The sequence below is a fragment of the Diadema setosum genome, chromosome 1 (assembly GCF_964275005.1).
Source record: "Diadema setosum chromosome 1, eeDiaSeto1, whole genome shotgun sequence".
Classification (NCBI taxonomy): Eukaryota; Metazoa; Echinodermata; class Echinoidea; order Diadematoida; family Diadematidae; genus Diadema; species Diadema setosum.
The window spans coordinates 21,000,953-21,017,079 of record NC_092685.1 but is presented as its reverse complement, the minus strand read 5'-3'; the positions used below and the strand labels follow the sequence as shown (position 1 = coordinate 21,017,079).

General features: G+C 41.4%; 1 protein-coding gene across 1 annotated transcript in view; it reads right to left on the bottom strand.

The window, feature by feature from the left end:
- Positions 1–16,127, bottom strand: part of LOC140234855 (uncharacterized) — a 43,794-nt gene that overhangs the window by 22,769 nt on the left and 4,898 nt on the right. The window contains exon 2 of the mRNA XM_072314904.1: positions 2,008–4,320. Coding sequence (XP_072171005.1) covers positions 2,008–4,320 — 2,313 coding nt within the window. The remainder of the gene's footprint in view (positions 1–2,007; positions 4,321–16,127) is intronic.

Sequence of the window (16,127 nt, the reverse complement as noted above, 5' to 3'; positions counted from 1 at the left end):
CATGTAGATAATTGACTATTCATTAAATTTAATTCAATGCCTGTTATTTTTTTTTTTTCAATTTTCATTTCATCTCATAAGCCATGTTCAGACGTATTTCTAGTTGGAGTAAAAATTTATGGCACGGCAATTAAAATTCAAATTAAGCATATCCTACCACGACCCTTGTGTCCACACAACGGTCGTGGGAAGAAACTCCGACCAATCTATGTGTGAGGGTCGACGTAACTTCCGGAAGTGGTAGCGCCGCGCACGTCGACCATGCGATTGTTTTTTACCAGTGGCATTTGTCTCCTCCATTCTTGTTGATGGAAATTTCTGCACAAGCGCTAGCTTCTTCGTCGCGATCGACTAGGTTAGAATTGCACGTGTACTCACAATGTCAACATTGCGATTTGACCCAGGAAGTTTTACCTAGTTCGTAAGGTATGTAAGTTCATAGATACTCCATGGGCTTGTCCGCACGGGCAATTTACTCCGACCGCCTAGTCGTGGTAACGAGATACTCCTGAGACTCAGGAGTATCTCATTCGGAGGAAGAGGTCGTGGTAAGTTCCTCAGATCGGAGGAAGTTACCACGACCTTGTTCAGACGGGCACTACTCCGACCCATCCTCCGAAGTTACTCCGACCAAGCTTCCTCCGACCCTTCCTCCGAGGTTACTCCGACCAAAACTGCCTCCGTCTGAACACAGCTAGTATATATGTGTAAAATACTTCACGATTAATTCAACTGTTGTTAAGTTGAACCTTACTGCTACATCTCATTAACACAACATTGTGCATTTCACTAACTGACTAAAAGTGGATTACACTACAGTTGAACTGGATACCAACTATTTAAAATGAACTGCACTGGTGACAGCAACAGCTATGTTCAGATTGATCTAAAAGATTTCATGTCCTTTTCTGACATGAACATGCCATTCTTAGGAAAGTAAATTGTGGTGGACACACTGAGAGAGCTTGGCCTATGAAGGTTACAACCTTTATGTATAGTGTACATTAGCATCTATTGCCATTATTCTTTCTCCCTCTTGCTCTTTCTCTCTCTATATCTTTCCCCTGTCTGCCTGCCTGTTTGTCTGTACAATGTATGTCTCTTTTCATCTCTCACTCACTCACATACCCATTCCATTTTTATTGCTCCCTCACACAAGAAAAGGCTGAAAGAAACCATTCATGCATTCTACAATCCCAACTGAAGTCAAACCCATTTGTACACATACCATCTGTGCCAAACTACTGATGTGACTCTTGAACCCAACAGTGTATGGTGCATATAACTCGACTCCATCACCTCTTGTGGTACATAAGGCGTGAATCTTCAGTAATGGTGTGTGCCCATGAATTAAGTCTTGAGGCCCTGCTTCACAGAAACTTGGCAGTAACTACAATTTACAATAGTTGCGGTCACCGCAGTGGCAACCGACAAATTGACTGTGAGCATTGCAGTTGAATGCTATGTCAACTACAAATTTAGTGAGTTGCTAATCATTCTGAAGTCTTTGATAAAATGCCCACCTGGACATCACACTGGGTCTTAAAGCTAGCAGATTACCCCTTTAAAAGAAGAAATTTCCTATTATAATTATTTTTTTATTTTTTGCATTTTTGTTGGCTGATAATTGTCATCAGGCAAAAAGCAAGATATTTTGATGAACCAAAAAAACAGACGGCATATGAAAACCATGAAAGCATTCTTTATTATTCCAGTGGTAATACATGTGATAAAAGTAGTTCTCAGCCTAGAGACTTGAGCCTGTATCCGCCTGTCTTTCTGAAGTTGCATATGAATTAATTAAATACCCAGCATATAAATATGCTACACTATATCAAACCAGCATGATTTGTATTTGATCAAGAATTGTAATTCATCTTGATGAGTGGAAGAGCTCTTCATGTAAATACTAGTGTTATACAATGGTTTGTCCCTTTAAATAGCCTGGTAGATTGTTTTGTGAAAAAGTGAAATGATAATGAGCTGTTACAAGATACATATACTAACCTGGAATGAGTAGATCCACCCTGAGCTCAAGGTGAGTGCCTTCCCCAGACAGAGCCGCTTTGGCCTGCAGAGGGAGGTCCTGCTCCTCCGACGGCTGCACATGGAACTGCATCAGTCGGAACTGGCATGCATTCAGCGGCTGAAACTCAATCATGCGGGAGTCCGCAAACACATTCTTGTTAGCGCACTTGTGGAGGTCCACGTTGTGCAGGCGAATCCAGTCGGAAGTCTTGTTTGGAATGATGTGTTGCCTGGCCACTGCATCCAGGCCTTTGACTTGCACGTCATTGACACCGATGGCACAATCTGGACTGCTGGATAGAAATGACAGAACATTCAAGTTGACGGTGATTGACTGCTTGGTAACTTCTCCGTCACTGTTCACGAGGCAGCGGTAGTCATCGCCGACCACAACCGAAATCATGTCCTGCTGATAGTGAGCCCCGCGGTCCTGAAAGAGTGTCAGTTTCATTAAGGCATCACCGATGGTATAGACAAAGCTCCTAAACACCCTGAAGTCAAGGGAACCCAATTTCATGAGCTGCTCCAGCTTTGCTTCTTTACTGTATCCACTGCCAATGCTCCGCCTTTCCTTGTAGGACGTGTACATGAGTTTGATAGTGTGAATTTTCCCCTTCACGTCATACTGCTGTAGGCTTGGAAAGCGCAACTCATAACTGCACTGCAAAGGAAGTTCACGGAATGGCTCCCTCCGAGTTCTATCATTGAACAGCTGCAAGATGTTCCCTTCAGAGAGTCTTACATGAACTGGTTGCCAGTACCTGGAACCAGCAATTTTCTTCTTGTCTGGACACCTGAGCTTCAGAGGCCATCCTTCAGACAGGTCCACTGACTCACGGGGATATTCATCTTGAAAAAGTGCTGCTTTGTCACTACTTGGGCTGGATATATTAGATTTGATGCTAGTTCGCTGCTTCAGTGGCTCCTTGGAAAAGTCTGGGACATCAAGAGATGCTGGTGGTGTGATGGTTGTTGGTGCCACAATGGCCGCCACAGGTTGCTTAGCTGCAACAGCGTGAGTTGACTGTGGAAAGCTGCTTTGTGAAGTAACTGTGTTTGGCGGGAAAAAGTGCTGCTGCTGCTGTGGTTGTGGCCACTGGTTTGGCTTCATGCTGGATGGACTGATGGGCTGAGTGGCAAACAAGTCTGGTGAGAGAAGGGCGGCTGTTCTTTGGTCAACTGTTTGGTCTGCTAGGGACTGCGGCAGGGGCTGAACTGCCAGGACTTGTCTTGCAGGCTGTGATGCTGCCATTCTCTGCTGTGCAAGTGCTGCAGCGACAAAGCTCTCTTGTCCTTGGCGTGGGGTGAAAGGTTGGCCAACGCTCTGATCGCTGTGCATGTTTGCTCCGACTGTCATGCCTGCAAATGGATTTCCCGGACTTGTTGACGCACGTTGAGAGTCAACCTGGGCACTGTCAGTCTCATCAAATCTCTCCCAGGTGGCACTTACATTAGGCTTTGCAGATGCACTGTCTCCTGACATTGAAACCTCTGCTAGGAACGGGTTAAAGGGGGACATAGTCCTTCGCGCTTGTGCTTCAAATTCACTCTGACCATCCTGCTGTTCCTGCTTCAGTGCTTCTTGCTTGAAGGGATTACCTGCTGAAGAGGGAGTCACGTCGCCAGAACGAACAACACCCGCCACCAACATAGAAACTTCCATGTCATTTGCGCGGTCAGTCATATGTATGGGAGTAGCGCTCAGCTGTTTTCCATCACCTTTCCCCTCATCTTCGCTGGACTGCAAGCTCCCCGAAATGTTCCTGTTCACATCTCGAATGGGTGAGCTTCTTTTTTGAGCAGCCTCTTGGCCCTGCGCGTCTGTCCTTTTGCTCCCAATGCTATGGCTGCCGGTGCCAAAGACTTCCAATATGGGCACTTCCGCTGGCCTTGATTTGTCAACAGACAGCGAGGTAGGAGATGGCATTGAGTTCACTGATGGCACCTCGTTATTTTTCTCCTCATTAAACTTGACCCAGTTCACAGGACTGGGTGTCCCAGCATCCTCAAAATTCCCACTGTGTGAGAGCCCCCTATCAGCAGTTACCTTCTTTGGGGTGGAGCTTACAGGAGATTTGGAGTCTGTGAACTTCACCCATCCCTCAGGGATTGGGGTGACTGTCCCTGGTTTGGGCGAAGAAGACTCCAAAGGCATGTATTCGCGGGAACTTGAAATGTTCTCATGTGACTCAGAAAAACTGCCCCTTGAGGAGATGACAGAGGATGCCACAGCTGAGAAGTGATCATCTGATGCCTGTGACATCACATCTGCACTGCTGTACACAGACCCACCTGCAACAGTACACAAATAATACAATTTTTAAAAGAAGAAACAAAATTTACTACAAAAACTCTCTAAAGAAAATGATAGAATAGCATAAATCCCTCACACAATAAGTGTCAAATCTCAAGATTCTCATGGTATCAATTCAGTTTTGTTTAGTTTCAGTTTAGTTTTTTTTTTTTGCACCAAGCATTAAAGATATACAGAGCATACAATAAAACATGAAAGTACAAGATGAGATACAAATAGAGAAAGGTTCATAGGACATACAACATACAATTAGAAATAAAGTGGCGGTATGACTACATACAAAGACAATGCCATTGGTGGGGGAAGCAGCAAAGAAAGGAAAAGGCCCTTGTGAGTAGCTGACCCATGTACTGTAACATACATACCTTTGACAGATTTAAAAAAAAATGTCAGTTGACAAAACAGAACAAGTCAAACAATGTAATCATTTCAAAACAAAACTGCGGAGGTATGGACGATAACAACACAAAAAACAGCAACAACAAAATACGCCTTGAATTAGCTATGTGTGTAATCTTCCAACAAAAACTGTTATATTTTGTTACTTGTTTCGCTATACCTCATTTCGCTATAAATTGTTTTGTTAGTCAGCGTTCAGACGTATAAATTCATTGCATAGCTGTACCGTTTTGGTATAGCTATACCATTTTAGCAGAATGTTTTTTTGCGTCTGAGCACCCTGTTGGTTTTGTGTGCCTCTTCTATCAAACTCTTCACTCCCTGCCACCTGTTCCCCCAAACACACACCCACGCACAGAAATATTAAACACAACAGCATTTGTATCACTGCCTATTATATTTTGCAGTGAGTCTGATCTAAGCTCACTGCAGTGCCACATTTGATATGAAATGACTCCTCCTTCATTAAAGGTAAAACTCACTTCTCAGAAGGTATCAAAATTCATCTTCAACCATTTGGAATTGGATTGCAATATATAATATCAAAAGGGTTTTACTACCAAGAAATTTGTATGGCTGACACAATTTGCAAGGATAATGAGATGATATGTGACCCTGCACCACAAAACCAACAAAAAGTCGCCAGACATGGATTTTCAGTTAAGGGCAGATTCTGAAAGAGCAGACTCTAAGCTTTAAAATGATGTATAACTCAATTCAAATGGACTCCCCTAACCTACCTAAATACTGGAAAGAAAGCACACACTCTGGAAAAGTGTGAACTGAGAAAAGAGACTCTGAAGTACACAATCTATTCTAGCGCTTAATCTTTACCAAGCCATACTAGCTGTGCCATGAAAGGGACAAAACACAGGATGTAAACCACCGGGGCAATAACAATGAAGGGATGATCAGATTAAGTTGAAATTAAGCATGCTCTATTAGCATATTCTGCCCATGATTAATGCTAACTTTCAAAGCAGCAGCGTTGTCCTTTCAAAAGTTATTAGACTTGAAAGTGAAGAGTGTGCAAAGGATTTCAAGACATGAAAAGCGGCCTCTAAGTCATACCTGATCATTCTACTCTTCCCCCCCCCCCCCCCAAAAAAAAAGGGTTGTAGAAAAACTGCTAAAAACACACTTTCTCATTCATGTTCAGATACCAAACTGAAGAATAATGTAGAAGAAGGATAGCTCTGTCAGAAAATATGAAAAACTCAAGAATGACTTGGTTGAAGCATTTCGCCTTTTTTGAGTCCTCACTTAAAATCAAGGGGTGCGACTTTTTTGTTTGTTTTGTGGTACACGGTCACATATGGAGTAACTGACTGAGATCAAAAGTGTGACATAATATCGAATGGAGTACCCAACTTTTTATTTCTGAAGCGTTCCACCTTCATTAGTGGGTAGGTACAGAGTTTAAAAGTGATGATCAATTAATCATGCATGCCCCTGACATGGTAGTTCCCCATAAGTTGTATGTGATTCTCTCTTGTCAGCATATTCTGCTTTCATGGCGATTTCACATTTTTTTCATTACCCAACAGAAACTGCATTACATGTATCACAACCCATTGAGGACAGACTGATTTTGCTAGAACACGCATTTCCCATGGACACCTGCCCGAGTACACTCGGGACTCGTCCTCAACGGGTTAAGCATGCATGTACGTATGTGTCCATTTCAGAGCAATATCAACAGTTTCTGCAGGCATACAGAAACTACCCTTTACCTTTAAAAAAGTATGCTCTAATTGGTTGTATATACACACTCACTGCCCTCTGGTTAGAAATGCCTCCCTGACTTGGAGTGGATAATGGGTCCAACGTCTGCAGGGTTTACTACAATCTGAATGCCTTCATGGGAGAGATTTCTTTGGTTTAAGGCTGACGCTAGATCTGCACAGAGCAATTCATCACTTTTGAGTGGTTTTAACAAATCCATACAACTCAGTGAGAGGTACACATACTTGTCATCTTTTCAGATAAATCTATAATGCAGCTTAATCTAAAGTCCATAATTTGATTATCTCTGTATATCCTGATGTGATAAATTGACATTTCTTTACTGAGTTTATATTTTGGTCAATGAATGATATGAATGACAACAAAATAGTCTCTTTATTCAGCACTGTTCTGCCATGGTAAACTGACTTTTTTTTTTTAATAGAATGTATTCCTCCCTTATGTTTTTGGGATGGCTTAATTCGTATGTAAATTGCTTTAATAAACTTACTTCGACATTCATTTAACCTCTAAATCCAAGGAAAATGGGCACAAAACACTAGATCTGGAAGAAACGCCATATCATAATACTCAGGGTGATCCTTTAAGGCATTCACAGGCAAAGGAATTCCAATAGTAATGACCTCCATAGTTCAGCAGTCTGTCTGCACCCCACTGCTACCTCAACCTCTCTATCAACTTGACTACTACTTGCACATATCCTGAGATCTCCCTGTCACCATAACAAGCTGGCTGCAAGTAGATGGGGGTGGGGTTAATTTTCCCTTCATGCTGCTACTTGAGCCCTAATAGTCATGACCTGAGTTCATCAGTCATTCTGCACAACCCGCTGCCATTTAAATCTCGCTATTCAAAGAGGAACACTGCCTGCCAGCATGGAGTTTTGCCTGTAATCATTGAAGAATTGCTTCAAATAGGGGCAATGGGGTTAAGCATCACACTCATGCTGCCAGTGCCACTTGGGCAGAGTAGTCATAACCTCTGTAGGTCATAATTCCCTCTTTACACCCTACCATGATACCTCAATCTTCCTCCCATTGGACCAATACCTACCTACAATGTAGGGTTCTGCCTATCACCACGACAGGATTACCGCAGTCTGCAAGTGGGAAATGGGGTGGGATGGGGCTAGATACGTGTACCAAGTTCATACTACCGCCGGAGCTCAGTTATCCTTACGACATTCATACTGAATGAGGACAATAGTGATAAAGATAATAATATGGACACTTGTTTTCTGCCAGTATCCATCATGAAAAGATGCTCATGTCCTAGAGAAAGGCTGATAGAAAATATGAAGAAAAATCAGAGAGAAGGGATGAAAGAAACATTTACAACAAGAGACCCGCGGGTCTAGCGCTCACCTGAGTATCGCAAGTTCACCTTTCACGCAGTCACTAATCTAAATCATTCACAGCTCTACTAAAATTTGACCAGGCATTCTCAAGTAGAAGATGAAAATGTACAATAAAAAAAAAAAAAAAAAAAAAACGGCCCAATTTTCCAAGATTCCTTAATTTGGGGGGATTGGGGCCCCCTGGGGCCCCCTGGGTGGGGCATGGTGCCCATTTTGATAAATTGAGATCCTGACCCCCTAGGGATGCTACCTGCCAAGTTTGACGAAAATCCATCATGAGGTTTTCAGGAAGAAGATGAAAATGTACAATTCAGGCCCCCATTTGGACTTTCCCAATACCCCCACCCCCCCCCCCCCCCAAGAGAGGCACCCCTGGATCTGCTATGAACAAACTTGAAACTAGAGTCATTAATGTACTCACTCATAGTATTATCTTAGCTCTATAACTTCTGATTCTAGAGAAGATTTTTAAAGATTTCTTCATTTTTGGGGGGTTTGGGGCCCCCTGGGGGCCCCCTGGGTGGGGCATGGTGCCCATTTTAACAAATTGAGATCCTAACCCCCTAGTGATGCTACCTGCCAAGTTTGGTAAAAATGGGTCATGGGGTTCTCAAGAAGAAGATGAAAATGTACAATCTAGGCCCCATTAGGACCACACCCCCCCCCCCCCTCCCCTGGGTCCCAAGGGGGGCACCCCTGATTCTGCCATGAACAAATTTGAAACTACAGTCATCAATGTACTAACTCATAGTATTAACTTAGCTCTATCACTTCTGGTTCTAGAGAAGAAGATTTTTACAGATTCCTTAATTTTGGGGGGTTTGGGCCCCCCTGGGGGCCCCCAGGGTGGGGCATGGTGCCCATTTTAACAAATTGAGTTCCTAATCCCCTAGGGATGCTACCTGCCAAGTTTGATGGAAATCGGTCTTGGGTTTTCAAGAAGAAGATGAAAATGTAAAAAGTTTACGCACGATGGACGACGCACGACGCACGACGCATGATGGACGCCAGAAGAAGGGCGATCGCAATAGCTCACTTGAGCCTTTGGCTCAGGTGAGCTAAAAGTGCTTGTTTAGATACTGTAATGACTTCCTGTAGGGCACAAAGACATTGTAGGACTGGAATAAAAAATGTAAACATCTTCCCCAATCATTGGGGTTTCATGTATGACTGATTTATTCATGCCTACATTTGAGAATAACTTACTTCAAATGTGCAATACAAATCAAGATAATTGCTATATTAGAGTACATATATGCAGGTGTTTCTGTAAAGTTAATGTGAATGCTGAAATGAAAGAGTACTGAGACATTTTACATGTTAGTATTGAATGTAATAATGTCTGGAGACTTGAACTTTTGGATGCCAACCAGGAAATGAGAACAGATCTATGCATTGATACTGCAACAATCACATACTGCCCATTACTGGCATCTGAGGTTTGGCACAAAACACTTGGTTCAGCCATGGAACTACATCAGCTCCATGGCTGAGCCAAGCCCAGCAACAACACCCTGGCCAAGACTCACAGGGCATTCATATTGGGGCCAAAGACTGAGCCTAAGCCTAGACCATGCCAAGACGGAGCAAAGACCGAGTCCACCAGGTTGTGTAGCAATGTGCATCCTTGGTGGTAATAAGGACATTCATAACTAGCAACAAAGCCTGGCCCATGCCTAAACCCAGTCCACACTGAGTGGCAACATTTAAACAGGATAAATAAGACATGTCCTGGACTAGTGTACAAACTAGTGTGCACCGTAACACTTTCCCACAATGCTAGGAAGAAGGGGACATGGAATTGAATATTCTCTGTTTCATTCTAAACACTCTGTACTAATCACAATTTGCAATAACTGACAACCAGGTAGCAGGTAGGCCACAACCAATCAGCTCTGGGCAGCATATATATATTTTTTTTTATTTGTACTGTATGGTAACTGCTACAGAGCTTTCTGTATAGTTCCAATAACTCATGCTAGTCCATGTAGGGTTGGACCTACTACTAATCGACCGCCTAATGTTTATTTGCTTGATAAGAATATTTAACACTGAAATTCACGTAAAAAACTTGACCTACGTGATTGAGAAAATCCAGCTCTATCAAATGCCGTTGTTCCCTTTTCGATTCGAAGTTTCAGTGCAAAAATATCGCCGACGAACTTGCGTGGCCTCGTTTCAGCTCCCCGCGGTAAATCACGTTTTTAGGATCGACCGCTGATTTTGCATTGACAATGCACGCAAACCGAGTTGTATTGAACACCGTGTTGTACGAAGCTTTTTAGAAGCCTTTTAGAAACTTCCATAGACATCACATTGTGCTGTCATTACGATTCGGTGAAAATATTCATTCGAAATTTTGTCCTTGATTAAAACCATTAATGAACAGTGAATTATCGCGTTTTCCCACACCATCCTAATCTACATTCAAAGCCAATCCATTTTTATGTGCTTTGCGCGCAGAAAAGTGCGTACTAAGTGTTCAGTGCGCGAATTATACGCGGTTGGTTTCAATAAGGGTGGTCGATATGTAGTAGGGCTACTATACACTGTATCTCTATAGGAAATGGGGCCCTTGGGTCTCACATCTACAAATTTGTCAGGTGCATGAAGACAGGTGTTGATTCAGTGAGTGTGTTTTCCCCTTCTCTCCCTTTTTGTCTCACACATTCTTTCCTTTCCTTTCACCTTCCCAATTCACTCCTCTTGCCTTCACTTCCTCAAAAGTTATGTGTTCTTGATATTCCTTCACTTTACTTTTTTGTTGTTGCTTAATATACTACTGTTTAGGAGGAGTGACTAGAAACTGTTCTTTGATTAGTGCACAATGGTGAGAAAAAATTAGGTCTGTAGCACAAAATTAGGTAACTTTTTCTATAAAGCAGTGTGCAAAATGAAGCGCTAATGACTGTTCCTCAAAAGTTTTGTGTTCTTGATATTCCTTCACTTTACTCTTTTTTTTTTTTTGTTGCTTCTATTAATATACTACTGTTTAGGATGAGTGACTAGAAACTGTTCTTTGATTAGTGCATAATGGTGAGAAAAAATTTGGTCTGTAACACGAAATTTGGTAACTTTACCTACAAAGCAGTGTGCAAAATGAAGCGCTAATGACTGTTTACTCAAGTTTTAGGTTCAGAGTGTGATACTGTTTAAATTTTTATGTCCAGGAACCAACAGACATGGTGAGTTACGGCTGGAGGAACACCGTAAGATTACACACAGTAGATCCCAATGCACTGACTATGGGTCAAACAAATAATGGTGAAGGTACAAAGGTCTACACACATTATTTTAACGCATTACTCACAGGATAAAAAGAAGCTGTTAAAGTCATAGCCTTCTTTTTTAAAGACAAATTTCAAAATGATACAGACAAATTTAGAAATAATAAGACACTTTGGGATAGTACAATGTTCACACTAAAATCTTTATTCCGTTCAACTGATCACTGATCCTCATAGAAAATGGTATACATGTATGGTTGCCAATATAAGCAAAGTGATAAAGGACAACAACATGAAATCTTTCTCTCCCAGAAAGAATACAAAACCCCCTCCCCTCAAAGCAAAAAATGTCATGTACGGGTACATCTCACATGAAAGTCCACAAACAGTCATTACTGCCCACAGATTCTAGAATTTATTGCCACTATCAGGTACCTACATATGTATTGTGGTGAATTCTCCATGTATAAATGCATAACCTTGTGCATTGTTCACATGGCTCTGTACCCTTCTGTGGTTTATCATTGATCCAATTACACACCTTTGTGTTCAAGTAAATAGCAAGAAAGCCATTCTGGCCTGTTGCCCAAACGAATTGGGCAAGTATGTGATACAAATAACAATTTAAGGATGCATACACATTTATAAATTGGATCATACCCATATTAAAAGCACTATATGTACATCATGGCTCAACCAAAAACCTAAAAAAACAAAAATCACTGACATACCACAGTATTTTAATTACTGTATACGCCGAATATTTCGCGAGGTTTTTATTTTCTCTAATTTCGCAAAATTAAAGACACGCGAAAATATTGACTCTGATCCTGATGTGAATGTGACGTATGCATGTACACTTCTCCGTTCAGTACAGGACTTAATAATCGCGAATTTATCCACTCGCGAAAGCATCGGGAATTCCCGATTTGCAAAAATTTAGACTCGCGAAATATATGCCGTATACAGTACTGTTTACATACAGTAACTAGCAAACCTCACTACTCTGTGAAATATAAGCACACAAACTGAATGTGAATGAATATCATATGTAGTCGTGGTTGGTAATGGGGGGGGGGGGGGAATTTGAAACCCCAGTAATATGTTCATCTTGGAAATATTATTTGAACAATCCAATCTAAGACTGAAGACGGACAAAATCTGAGATGGAATGTTGCAGCGCAAGAACACTGAGGTGTGCACTTCAGGGGGCACAAGTTGATTGTGTCACAGCAAGCACACACTGTACTTCTGTGCTCTTTCGGCGCTGCAGGAGTCCATGCCAATTTCTTCACCCACCAGCAGGAGTTAACATGATTGTAATATTGGGCAGAGGGGAGTTCACCAGCAAATCATGACAGGGCAGCAGCATGCCATGAGCTATCCACAGAATCAAATGCAAGCAAACATTCCATAGCTTCATGGATGTGAGCAGCACAAGGTCTTTTTTTTTTTTTACTCAAGATCATGATACCAGCTTGCACACAATGTACACATGTAGCTCAGAACAGATTGTGAAGTCATGTGTGTGTAGCCACATTTTCTAATTCTAGGGAAAGCAATAGAGCAATATTGTGACCTGCACCTTCTCTTTTATTGTTGTTTTATTTTATCCATTTAGTCATCTGCATGTTACCTTAATAAACTTACTTAAATCATGATTTTGTAGGATGCATGTAATCAAACTAGAATCATGAAATTGAAATTACGATCAATTCAAATTCTACTCCATTTCACTAAAATCACAGTATGGCTTGACCTCTATGAATTGAACAGAGCTTACATGAACTTCTGCTGATAAACCATGAGCCACACATGTTGTACATTTGTAGTTCACACCGCCAGTTGATTCATACATTGCAGCTGTCACTGCACTCCAGGGCCTGTTGCATAAAAGTTACTATTGTGGTAACTTTGCCATCCAATGGTAACTACCATGGCAACAATACTCCAATCAAAAACAAAATCAGCCAATCAAAATCAAGAATTCCGTGGAAGTTAACAATGGATGGCAAAGTTACCATAATAGTAACTTTTATGCCACGGGCCCTAGAACTCAAACTTTTGATTGACATGGTATGGAGGATTAGGTCGCACCTCCTTTGAGAATTCATATTCAAAGCACAGTTTCCAAGGTACTGTGAGTAGGGTATTCTAATCATTCTATAACAATCTTTATTACAGTAATGATTTTTCTCTTGTTTGTGTAGCGACCAGTCTTTAAAGGACAAGTTCACCTTCATAGACATGTGGGTTTTGTGAATGCAGCAATATAAGTAAAACACATCAGTGAAAGTTTGAGGAAAATCGGACAATCCGTTCAAACGTTATGAACTTTTGAAGTTTCTGCTCAGTCACAGCTGAAAGAGAAGACTACTATAGCTTGTGATGTCACATGTGTACAACGATATAAAGAAAGTATAAAGAAAATTCAACATATTTTCACTTTTCTCGCATAACAAAAGAACACTTGACTTCTCTCTTTCAGAAAGCAGGGGGAATAATATTACCCTTAACATACGTCAGTAGCAAGTTGAAAAAAAATGTGCACTTTATTAAAAAAGTAGAGTTTTGTGAAATTCTCTTTTTATTTTCCTTATATCGTTGTATGCATGTGACATCATACACTGTGGTAGTCTTCTCATCCAGCAGTGGCTGTGCAGATACTTCAAAAAAACAATTTCTTTTAAACGGATTGTCCGATTTCCCCCAAACTTTAACTGATGTGCTCTGCTAATATTGCTGCATTCACTCAATCCACATGTTGATATGAAGGTGGACTTGTCCTTTACTAGTGAACCACATCTACCTGTAGCACACGGGCAGATAGGAAAGTTGACACTAATAATTGATTGCCTTGTTTAAGAGAGCATCATGCAGTATTTAAGGGTCCATCATTTATTTACCAGTCCACAATAAACATGGGATGAACATCATATTGCTGACTACACAGAGGAACCTGATCAAATTAGACAATAATTATGTGCCTATGTGCCTGCAACTGTATAAAAATATAAAGTGTATGATGCATACCAATGACAGGGACGCCAAAATTACAATCAATATCTAGGAGATTTCGAAGAGCAGCAATCACGGAGATGATGGTGTGTGTATAACTAACACACATCTCAGTTAGCAAAAATGATTTTCATATTCTTTTACCAGGATATGAAGAGATAAGTTTTATGGGAAGCCCCCTGTAGAATCAGAGAAATTTTGGCTGTGTTTATCATCTTTCCCCTGTTTGAAACACATTCATATACCCTCAAGAGCTAGAAAACTAGAAATGTCACTATGGCGACAGGTATGCCTCTGCCATAAATGTATGATTCTCCTAATAGGTCTATAGTACGTCTTGACAATGTGTCATGACAGTTTCATCTAATTGACAAAATATTAAAATGATGTTTGTCATAATGTGCTGAGTGCTCACTTTCCTTGAACTACTGTAGGTTTAATTGAATGAATGGCTACATTTTCCAAGGGAGCATGTATTTGGGGATTTGAGGACTTTCACTTGACTTTTGACCCTTGCATAAGTTTATGCATTGAGTAATTTTCAAATGGAGAAAAAGTGTAATTTCTGTATTAAATAATTAATTGTCCGCATTTTAAAAGTGAAATTTAGCACTTTCATTTCAAATTTGACCTTTCGACCTTTAACCTTCTGGCCTAAAACTTCTAAAAATTTCTATTGGGTAAAGTCTATATACACCAAAATTCAAGAAAAATCCTGCAGACATTGCATAAATGAGGAAAAAACAAGAGACCCGCGGGTCTAGCGCTCACCTGAGTATCGCAAGTTCACCTTTCACGCAGTCACTAATCTAAATTATTCACAGCTCCACTAAAATTTTACCAGGCATTTTCAAGTAGAAGATGAAAATGTACAATAAGGGCCCAAATTTTTTAAGATTCCTTAATTTGGGGGGATTGGGGCCCCCTGGGTGGAGCATGGTGCCCATTTTGATAAATTGAAATCCTGACCCCCTAGGGATGCTTACCTGCCAAGTTTGACGAAAATCCATCATGAGGTTTTCAGGAAGAAGATGAAAATGTACAATTCAGGCCCCCGTTTGGACCTTCCCAACCCCCCCCCCCCCCCAACCCCCGCCCCCAAGAGGGGCACCCCTGGATCTGCTATGAACAAACTTGAAACTACGGTTATAGTATTATCTTGTAGCTCTATAACTTCTGATTCTAGAGAAGATTTTTAAAGATTCCTTCATTTTGGGGGGTTTGGGCCCCCCTGGGGGCCCCCTGGGTGGGGCATGGTGCCCATTTTAACAAATTGAGATCCTAACCCCCTAGGGATGCTACCTGCCAAGTTTGGTGAAAATGGGTCATGGAGTTCTCAAGAAGAAGATGAAAATGTACAATTTAGGCCCCATTAGGACCCTTCCCCATCCCCTCTCCCCTCGGTACCAAGGGGGGCACCCCTGATTCTGCTATGAACAAACTTGAAACTACAGTCATCAATGTACTAACTCATAGTATTAACTTAGCTCTATCACTTCTGGTTCTAGAGATGAAGATTTTTACAGATTCCTTAATTTGGGGGGGGGGTTGGGCCCCCCTGGGGGCTTCCTGGGTGGGGCATGGTGCCCATTTTAAGAAATTGAGTTCCTAACCCTCTAGGGATGCTACCTGCCAACTTTGATGAAAATTGGTCTTGGGGTTTTCAAGAAGAAGATGAAAATGTAAAAAGTTTACGCACGACGGACGACGCACGACGGACAACGGACAACGGACGACAGATAAAGGGCGATCGCAATAGCTCACTTGAGCCTTTGGCTCAGGTGAGCTAAAAAATGAAATTTTGAGGAGTTGACCTTGACCTTTAACCCCCAGACCTCAAAATTCCCCAGATGATAACTGTCAGTCAGTACATGATGAATGCACTATATTCAATGATATACCTCAAACCATTTCAGAGATAATGGAGAAAAAAGTGAAATTTTAGCATTTTCACTTGACCTTGGCCTTTGACCTGATGACCTGAAACTCTCACTAGAGAATCTTTAATGGGTAGTACCATACATGAATACACTAAGTT